Source organism: Petaurus breviceps, unplaced genomic scaffold (genome assembly GCF_028583685.1).
Source record: "Petaurus breviceps papuanus isolate PSGF00001 unplaced genomic scaffold, PetGlider_PUasm1.0 37, whole genome shotgun sequence".
In the NCBI taxonomy this organism is placed as follows: domain Eukaryota; kingdom Metazoa; phylum Chordata; class Mammalia; order Diprotodontia; family Petauridae; genus Petaurus; species Petaurus breviceps.
The window spans coordinates 91693163-91704579 of record NW_027186296.1 but is presented as its reverse complement, the minus strand read 5'-3'; the positions used below and the strand labels follow the sequence as shown (position 1 = coordinate 91704579).

General features: G+C 34.7%; 1 protein-coding gene across 1 annotated transcript in view; it reads right to left on the bottom strand.

The window, feature by feature from the left end:
- Positions 1 to 11417, bottom strand: part of ATRNL1 (attractin like 1) — a 1293617-nt gene that overhangs the window by 620712 nt on the left and 661488 nt on the right. Inside the window, exon 25 of the mRNA XM_069099032.1 lies at positions 1377 to 1438. Within this exon, the coding sequence (XP_068955133.1) occupies positions 1377 to 1438 (62 nt within the window). The remainder of the gene's footprint in view (positions 1 to 1376; positions 1439 to 11417) is intronic.

The following is an 11417-nucleotide window of genomic DNA, read 5'->3' as shown; positions in this document are numbered from 1 at the left end:
ATATACATACATATATATGTGTATATATATACATACATATATATGTGTGTATATATATATACATACAAATAAAAAACTGGGCCATTGATTTGGTATAGGGAACATCCAGTGAAGAACTTCCTCTACTGATTCAAATTAATACCTTTAATCTAATTTATAATCTTAGAAAGTTGCCTGGGACACTGAGAGATTTGCCCAGGGTCACCCAGCCAGTATGTATCAAAAACAAAATATGAACACATGTCTTCCTGACTTTCTCTATCTACTATATTACACTGTATGTACAAAGTAGACATTTAATGTATTTTGATGGTATTGTTGAAGGAAAGAAAGAAAGGATGAATTTATATAGTCTTGTCTTCTTCTGATCAAATCTCCCATCTTAAGAAAACTTTCTAAGGACGAAAACAGCTGAGACTTAGGGGCAACATGAGACTTGTCCTTAAGTAGAAGAGCTGTTACCTACCTCCAAGAACCACTTGATTTTTTCTGTTTGGCCTGAGAGAGAAAAACTAGGAGCAATGAGTGCAAATTGTTGAGAGGAAGGGAAAAAAAAGTTTAAAATTCTCTGATCTCAAACACAGAATAGGCTGCCTTTGGAGGTGGTTGTCTTCATTCACAGTCTGAATAACCACTTCTCAGTTGTGTGACACATTCCTACATCAGTTGGACTACATGGACCCCTTAGTTCTTTTTCAGCTCTAAAATTCTGTGATTCTCTTATCTTTGATGTAACAACATATTTAGTATGTCCCCATTATAAACTTCTTGACGGGAGAGATTATATGAAATAATTTCTTTTCTGCTTCTAACAGGGTCTAGCATAATAGGAATTCTATCAAAAACGAGGGGCGGCTAGGTGGAGCAGTGAATAAAGCACTCAACCTGGAGTCAGTAGGACCTGGGTTCAAATCTGAGCTCAGACACTTAACACAAAAACTAGCCATGTGACCTTGGGCAAGTCACCTAACCCCAATTGCCCTCCAAAAGGCAAAAAACAAAACAAAACTTGAAATAAGTTAACTTGAATTAATTTGTGTCAATTCATAGCCCTGAAATACATGAAATATATCAGTTTGTGATCATCTAAGATGCCTACAAATTACATAAGCTAGAGAACCAATATTTATACAAATTCTTTAACACAAAAATAGTTTTCATTATATTATAGAACGGTAAGACCTCCTCTAAGATAAGGCAAGTTAGAACTTAAGATTTCCTCTGCTCGATGAGGTATGCACTTAAATGAATAAATCCTTTCAAGGTATGAAGTGTGATATTTTAAGGTTAAAGAGTTTCTAAATGACATATAATATTGACAGGACATAAATCACAATGCAGACTTAACAAGTCAAAAGTCAGCCAAAGCAATTTACCTGAAGAAGGTGACAAAGAATTGCACAAGATCCATGATAGTATTGTGTTGTGAGAATGCAATCTGAAAATCAAAAGAAAAGCAAGTAAGTATACAATTTCGTAAATATGTTCTTTCCTTTTGGGTTTCTAAGATACTCTAAAATTGGTACCATTTTTAAAACACTTGGTTTACAACGGGAAGCTCATTTGTATCATGTTATTAGGGTATTAATTTATATATCACTATTCACATGTGAATCTTCATAAAACATTTGCAAATCATTACACAGTCTGTACTCTTTGTACATCCTTAACCATCAAACATTAGGAAAGCAATGAGATTTTCTTCCCATAAATAAGAATAAACGAATAAATGTTTCATTCAAAAATTATCATGGATGAATATACCCTGTAAAAGACTGATACAATTATTTTCCTCATCTACTATCTCAGGACATACTATTTCAGACATACATAAAAAATCCCATTTAAAAGCATAGGAATAATTTTCAACTAAAAAAGATATGTTAAGGGCAACAAGTATCATCACCATTAATTCTTACATAAAGGAGAAATATACACATTTATGGCATATATATATATACATATATATATATATATATATACACACACATAATATAACAATCTAAAGAATAAAACATTGTTATATAACTTAAGACACTCAAATGATCCAAAAGGGAGTTTAGGTCGGAGAATCAGGCAAGTAGTTAAAACTTACTATTTCTTTCTTCAATATGATAACTAATAGCATGGTACTATTTTCATATACCCAAATGATTTTATTAGAAATAACTCATCAATGCCTTTTTAGAGTCAAACATTTTACCTGAAATCTTAATACAACCATTATGCACCTGGATTCTTAGAGCATCCCTTCTTGATGATTCATGGTCACCACTAAGAACATTACTTATTATAACATCTAACTTTATCACATGCTTCTTCTTTGTTTTCACAAACCTATTCCCAAAGTCTGTTTTCTTTTTCTTTTCTATGAATAGGTTGTATAATTTTCTGCTTTTGTGTTCTTGCTTAAGTTATTCCCTATAGATCAAATATCTTTCTGACTTATCTCCATCTATTAAAGTTGTTTGAAACCTTTAAGACCCTTGATAGGTAAATGTAGGCTTTAGGTAAAGAAAAAAATTCCTAACCATTAATATTATTAAAAAAGCAAAACGGGCTTCCTTTTAAGAGCTACTTGGCAAAGTCTATAAGGAGACAACTTAGATTGAAGAAAATTGTAGTTCAAATTCAGCCTCACTTTCTACCTATTTTTCCATGGGCAAGTCATTTAACTTATCTATCTCATTTTTTTTTCATCTATAATACAGGGAAACAACAACATCTTCCTCCTGGAGTTGTTCTGAGGATAAAATGAGATATATTTTTAAAGTGTTCTGAAAATAAAAGTGTTATAAATAGAGGACAGAATCAAGATAGTGGAATAGGGCAAGAGTTTGCCTGAGCTTTCTTACATTCCCTCCCAAACAACTTCACAATAATGGCTCAAAGTGAATTTTGGAGGGGCAGAACCAACAAAAGAATGGGGCAAAATAGATTTCCTGCCCAAGACAACTTAGAACATCAAGGGGAAAGGCCAATTTCACTGAGGTAAGAATGGAACATAGTCCACCATAGACAGTTGGGCAGTCAGCAGTAAACGCTGTCTCAGTGAGCCAGTACAGACCTTAGGGGGAACTGAATAATCATCAACAACTCCCAGATCTCTCAGCCCACAGATGGTAAATGGGGGCAGAAAATTGGTCATAAGGAGATTACAGGGGATATTTTAGAGGCACCTGCATGCAGGACTCTGTTGCATTGAGCAAACAAGGATCTGGGTCACAGACTAGGTTCACAGTCCCAGGGTAAGGAGGAGCACTAGTACACCAGAGTGTGTAGTCACAGGGGACCAGGTATCCTAGTCACAGGTCCAGGACAGAAAAGAATTTGTGTGGTCACTCATAGACCAGAGCATGGACCAAGAGAGCAGTGAACACACTTCCATTTAGATGATAATGCCTTGGAAGAACTGAAAATTTACAGGACCCAAGACAGCACTGAAAACAAGAGCATGAAAAACTCAAAGTTCAGGATAGTGCCCTCTCCACCCCAGCAGCAGAGCCCAACTTTTGCACAAAACTAAAAGTCAATTGATATCCTGGAAAAAAAAATGAGTAAAAACAACAACAACAAAAAAAATAATCGGACCATGGAAAGTTACTATGGTGACAGGGAAGACTGGAATAAAAACTCAGAAGAGGACAACAATGTTAAAACAGCTATAGAGCAAATCTCAAAGAAAAATGAAAATTGGTGTCAAGCCCCAAAGGAACTATTGATTAAAAAAAATCAAATAAGAAAGAAGAAAAGTTGAGAAAAGAAATGAGAATAATTCAAAATAATCATGAAAAAGAGAAAAAACTCAGTTTAAAAAAAGTACAAAAATGGGGAAAGGTGGGTAAAAATTCACTAAATAAAAACTCCTTTAAAAAGTATAATTGGAGATGCAGAGGCAGGCCTGGAAGGGGCCTGATCAACTCGGAGGGCAAGTCTTCCCACCAACCACAAGGGCCACTACCAGGCCTATCACCAAAGGGCTGGGACTGGAAAGAGTAAGGTAAGAAGCAAATACAGGGGCCCCTGTCCTGGACAGCAAATGGGGCTACCACTTCATAGCCTATAAAGTAAGAAAAAAAAGTCCCTATCAGGACCTCCATAGACCAGGATGACAGAGTGAACCTCACCTGCTCCAAACCCACCTCTGACCCTGAAAACATAGTATCTCTTGCCCCAGGGCAAAACCCTCTACAGTAAAGGCTTGGGATCCCTAGAAGAAGGGTGTGGCTAGGGCCCTGCCTCAAAATGGGTAGAAAGCAAACTACAAAGACAAAGACTTTGGAGTCCTACTATCCTCAGAGGGAGGAACCAAACTCAGAGGGAGACAATGTGGACTCCACACCCACAGCTGAAACATCAATAGGGAATGGGTCCCAAGCACAGAAGGCTCTCCTGGATGACATCAAAAGGAACTCTGAAAACAAAATGAGAGAGATAGAAGACAAAATGAATAATTCTCTCAAAACCAAAATAGCAGAATTAGAAAAACATTATAATGAAGAAAACATCTCTCTAAAAAGAAAAGTGTATGATATGGAAAAGGAGCTCCAAAAATTAACCAAGGAAAATGATTTGCTAATAACTAGAATCAACCAAATCGAAACAAATAACTATATGAGGAACCAAGAATTAGTGAAACAAAGCAACAAGAATGAAAAATTAGAAAAAGGTCAAATACCTCAAAGAAAAAATAACTGACCTGGAAAACCGATCCAGGAAAGATAATCTGAGAATTATAGGCCTACAGAAAATCATGATGAAAAAATGAGCCTGGGCAACATTCTCCAAGAGATCATTAAGGAAAACTGTCCTGAAATACTAGAACCTGAGGGTAAAATAGAAATCGAGAGACTCCATTGGACACCTGCTGAAGGAGATCCCAAACTGAAAAGTCCTAGAAATGTTGTGGCCAAACTCTAGAACTACCAGATAAAAGAGAAAATATTTCAAGTGGCCAGAAAGAAACAACTCAAATATCAAAGGTCCACAGTGAGGATCACACAGGATTTGGCAGCCTCTATACTGAAAGATTGGAGGCAGTGGGATACAATTTTCTGGAAGGCAAAAGAGCGCGGGTTGCAACCAAGGATCACATACCCAGCGAGACTGGGCATATTCTTCCAGGCAAAGACATGGTCATTCAATGATATAACAGGGTTCCAGAACTTCTTGATAAAAAAGCCAGAACTCAATGGAAAATTCAACCTCCAATTACGAGATGCAACAGTGACATAGAAAGGTAAACAAGGAAAACACATACACACCCTGCTATTTGATAAGAGCAAACTGATTATAGACAAGTAGAGGGTATGAGTATAAAATACACAAAATGATGATTTAAAAAAATCTTATTAAGGGCGACAAAGGGACTGAAAAGGAAGAAAGGGAATGAATGAGTGGAAAAGGGTAAATTATGCCACACAAAGAGGCATAAAAACTGTATAGCAGAGGAAAAGAAGGGAAGGAGATAGGAATCATATGAGCTTTTCCCTCATTGGTTCTGGTGCAAGGAGGGAATAACAACCAGTTAAGCATAGAACTCTATGGAGAAGATATGCAAAAAGTATCATTTCAGAGGGAAAGAGGGGAGGAAGAGGAGCTTCGCATGAGATTTGTTCCTGTAACTCTTTATGTGAAGAAGAAATAACATACTTCATTAAGTATAAAAATATCCTACAGGCAGTAGAAGGGGGAAAGGGCTACTAAAGGGAGGTAGTAGGGAGGGAAGAAGTAAGGGGAAAGGGGAGGTAAGGCAGTGTTCAAAAGGAAAACTATTAAGGGGGGAAGGGAGAAGGGGAGAAAATTATGAACATTAACAGGGGCTACAGGATAGAGGGAAGATGGAGGGGATGATAGGATGAAGTTAAAGAAACGGATAACAATCATAACTGTAAATGTAAATGGAATGAACTCTCCCATAAAACGGAGACAGATAGCAGAATGGATTAGCAATCATAATCCTACAATATGCTGTTTACAAGAAACACATCTGAAACAGAGGGATACACACAGGGTAAAGGTAAAAGGGTGGAGTAAAATATACCATGCATCAGCTAAAGTAAAAAAAAGCAGGAGTAGCAATCCTTATCTCAGATAAAGCAAAGGCAAAATTTGACCTAATTAAAAGAGATAATAAAGGAAACTATATCCTGTTAAAAAGCAACATCGAGAATGAAGCAATATCACTACTTAACATATATGCACCAAGTGTTATAGCATCCAAATTCCTAGAAGAGAAGGAAAAGGAATTAGAGGAAGAAATAGATAGCAAAACTATACTAGTGGGAGACCTTAATCTCCCCTTCTCTGAAATTGATAAATCTAACCTCAAAATAAACAAGAAAGAAATTAAGGAGGTGAACAGGATTTTAGAGAGGATAGGTATGATAGATCTCTGGAGAAAACTGAATGGGGATAAAAAGGAATATACTTTCTTCTCAGCAGTTCATGGCACATACTCAAAAATTGACCATGTTCTAGGGCATAAAAACCTCACAATTCTATGCAGTAAGGCAGAAATATTAAATGCATCCTTCTCAGATCATGATGCAATAAAATTATATGCAATAAAGGGCCATGGAAAGACAGACTAAAAACTAATTGGAAATTAAACAATTTAATCCTAAAGAATGAGTGGGTCAAACAAGAAATTATAGAAACAATCAGTAATTTCATTCAAGAGAATGATAGTAATGAGACAACATACCAAAATTTGTGGGATGCATTAAAGGCAGTTCTTAGGGGAAGTTTTATATCCCTGAGTGCATACATGATTAAAGTAGAGAAAAGGGAGGTCAAGGATGAATTGGGCATGCAATTGAAAAACCTAGAAAAAGAACAAATTCAAAATCCCCATTAAATACTAAATTAGAAATATTGACAACCAAAGGAGAGATTAATAAAATTGAAATTAATAAAACTACTGAATTAATAAATAAAACTAAGAGCTGGTTTATGAAAAAACCAACAAAATTGATAGACCCCTAGTCAATATGATAAAAAAGAAAGAAGAAAACCAAATTATGAGTATCAAAAATGAAAAGGGTGAATCTACCTACAATGAAGAGGAAATCAAAACAATAATTAGGAATTATTTTTCCCAATTGTATGCACATAAATTTGACAATCATAGGGAAATGGATGAATATTTACAAAAATACAAGTTGCCTAGATTAACTGAAGAGGAAGTAAATTACTTAAATAACCCCATCTCAGAAAAAAAAAATTGAACAAGCCATCAGTCAACTCCCTAGGAAAAAAATCTCCAGGGCCAGATGGATTTACTAGTGAATTCTATCAAACACTTAAAGAACAATTAATTCCAATACTCTACAAATTATTTGGGAAAATTAGTGAAGGAGTCCTACCAAATTCTTTTTATGACACAAATATGGTACTGATACCTAAATCAGGAAGAGATAAAACAGAGAAAGAAAATTATAGACCAATCTCCCTCATGAATATAGATGCAAAAATTCTAAATAAAATACTAGCAAAAAGACTACAGCAACTTATCTCAAGAATAATACATTTTGATCAGGTAGGATTTATTCCAGGAATGCAAGGATGGTTTATTATTAGGAAAACCATCAGTATAATTGATCATATCAACAATAAAACTTGCAGAAACCACATAATCATCTCAATAGATGCAGAAAAGGCTTTTGACAAAATACAACATCCATTCCTATTAAAACATTAGAAAATATAGGAATAAATGGAGCCTTCCTTAAAATAATAGGTAGCATCTATCTAAAGCCATCAGCAAGTATTATATGTAATGGGGAGAATCTAGAAGCATTTCTCATAAGAACTGGGGTAAAACAAGAGTGTCCACTATCACCCTTCGTATTCAATATGGTCCTAGAAATGTTAGCAGTAGCAATTAGAGAAGAAAAAGAAATCAAAGGAATCAAAGTAGGCAAAGAGACCAAGCTATCACTCTTTGCAGATGATATGATGATACACTTAGAGAATCAAGTGAAAAACTACTTGAGACAATAAATAAATTTGGCAAAGTTGGAGGATATAAAATAAACCCACACAAATCCCCGACATTCCTATATATTTCCAATGAAATTCAACAGCAAGAGTTAGAAAGAGAAATCCCATTTAAAGTTACTGTAAACATTATAAAATATTTGGGAATCTACCTGCCAAAACAAACCCAGGACCTATATGACCACAACTACAAAACACTTTTCACACAAATAAAGTCAGATCTAACTAATTAGAAAAATATCAATTGCTTATGGCTGGGTCAAGCTAATACAATAAAAATGACAATTTTGCCTAAATTAAATTATATATTTAGTGCCATACCAATTAATTTACCAAAAAATTACTTTATAGAGCTATAAAAAATAGTAACAAAATTCATTTGGAAGAATAAACAGTCCAGAATATCAAGGGAATTAATGAAAAGAAATGCTAGGGAAGGTGGACTAGCTATACCATATTTCCATCTGTATTATAAAGCAGCAGTCATCAAAACTACTTGGTACTGGTTGAGGAATAGAGGAGTGGATCAATGGAATAGATTAGGCACATGAGATTCAGAAGTCAACGACTATAATAATCTATTGTTTGATAAACCCCAAGACCCTGGTTTTTGGGATAAGAACTCACTATTTGACAAAAACTACTGGGAAAACTGGAATATAGTATGGCAGAAACTGGGCATAGACCATTATCTAACACCATATACCAAAATCAAGTCTAAATGGGTGCATATTCTAGGTATAAAGGTTGATACTGTAAGCAGTCTCGTAAAATAAGGAATAGTTTACCTGTCAGACTTGTGGAGAGGGAAAGACTTTATGACTGAACAAGAATTAGAGAACATTATAAAATGTAAAATGGATAATTTTGACTACATGAAATTGAAAAGCTTCTGTACAAACAAAGCCAATGTAATCAAGATTAAGAGGGAGGTGGGAAATTGGGAAAGAATCTTTACAACCTATGTCTCTGACAAAGGACTTATTTCTTAAATATACAGAGAACTGAGTCAAATTTATAAGAATACAAGGCATACCCCAATTGATAAATGGTCAAAGGACATGAACAGGCAATTTTCAGAGAAAGAAATTAAAGATATCTATAAGCATATGAAGAAATGCTTTAAATTACTATTGATTAGAGAAATGGAAATCAAAAAAACTCTGAGGTACCACATATCACCAGTCAGATTGGCTAAGATGACAAAACAGGAAAATGACAAATGCTGGAGAGGATGTGGGAAAATTGGAGCACTAATGCACTGCTGGTGGAGTTGTGAACTGATCCTGCCTTTCTGGAGAGCAATCGGGAATTATGCCCAAAGGGCTATAAATACTTTCATATCCTTTGACCCAGCAATACCACTCCTAGTGTTATATCCCAAAGAGGTCATAGAAGTGGGAGGAAGACCCATATGTACAAAAATGTTTATAGCAGCTCTCTTTGTGGTGGCAAAGAATTGGAAATTAAGGGGGTGCCCATCAATTGGGGAATGGCTGAACAAATTGTGGTATATGCATGTTATGGAATACTACTGTGCTATAAGAAATGAGGAGCAGACGATCTTCATATTTACCTAGAAAGGCTTATACAAACTGATGCTGAGTGAGAAGAGTAGAACCAGGAGAAATTTGAACACAATTACAGACACAACATATGTGTGATGACCAACCTTGATAGACTGGACTCTTCTCAGCAATGCAGTGATATAAGTCAATCCCAAAAGACTCGTGATGAAAAGAAATATGTACATCCAGAGAAAGAACTGAGTTAATATCCAGGTGGAAGCAAAATACCTGATCTTTTTCCTTCTCTTTTTTGGTTTTATGTCTTCTTTACCATTTTTTCATTCCATCTGATACAATCCAACTTTATAACCTGACTAATGTATAATGTGAAATTATTTACAGATCCTATACTTGACTGTATGCTGCCATGGCGGGGGGAGGGCAAGGAAGGGGACAAAATGGGAAACTCAAGAATTGTGGAATTGAATCCTGTAAACAAAATGGAAACAAATTAATTTTTAAAAAATTTTAAAGGATGAAACAGAAATTATCACAGTTAATTATCACATTGGAAAAATCTAAATATTTGTATTAAGTGCAACACCTTTAAGTGTTAAGGGCATCATCTTATATGTTTATTTTTGAGTTATCCTTGATATTTATACTTCTATAGCATTCATTTAAAAAAAAGTATAATTGGCCAAATTGAAAAGGAGATACAAAAACTCACTGAAAAAATAATTCCTTAAAAATCAGAATTGGGCAAGTGGAAGCTAAAGACTCTTTGAGACATCAAGAAGCAACCAAATAAAATCAAAAGAATGAAAAATAAAGGAAAATGTGAAATATCTGATTGGAAAAAAACTTATTTAGATATTAGATCAGGGAGGTATAATTTAAGAATTATTGGACTACATAAAATTCAAAAGAGTCTACTCATCATCTTTCAAGAAATTATGCAGAAAACTGCCCTAACATCCTAGAATGAAAGGTCAAAATAGAAATTGAAAGAATTCACCAATCACTTCCTAAAAGAGGATAACTCCCAGGAGTAGTGTAGCCAATTTTCAGAGCTCCCAGGCCAAGAAGAAAATACTTCAAACAGCCAGAAAGAAATAATTCAAAAATCATGAAGCTATAGTCAGTATTACACAAGATTTAGCAGCTTCTACATTATAGATCAGAGGGTTTAGAATTATATTTTAGAAGGTAAAGGAGCTAGACTTACAATCAAGAATCACCTAGCCACTAAAAGAATGTAATTCTTCAGGGGGAAAAATGGATATCCAATGAAACAGAGTAATTTCAAGCATTCCTAATGGAAAGACCAAAGCTGAAAAGAATTTCTGATTTTCAAAAAGAAGACTCAAGAAAAGCACAATAATAAAATTCATATGGAAGAACAAAATGTCAACAATGTCAAGGGAAATAATGAAAAAAATGTGAAAGTAGGTGGACCAGAATTACTAGATCTGAAACTGTATTAAAAAATGGTAATCATCAAAACAACCTGTTAGTGGCTAAGAAATGGAGGGGAAGACAAATGGAATAGATTTGATGCATAATATTTCATACTAAATGACTCCAGTAATCTAGTGTTTGATAAACTCAGAACTCCTTTAGGATTAAAAATTGATTATTTGATTAAAACTCCTGGGAAAAGTGAAAAACAATTTGGAAACTAGGTATAGAGCAACATGCCACATTGTATATCAAAATGAAGTCATAATGGATATGTGATTTAGACATAAAGAGTGACACCATGAGGAAATAGGAAAGGATGGAATAATTTTCCTGTCAGATCTTTGGATAAGGGAAGAATTTGTGACCAAACATGAGACAGAGAGCATTATGAAGTGTCAAATAGCTTATCTTTGATTGTATCAAATTAAAAAGGTTTTGTACAAA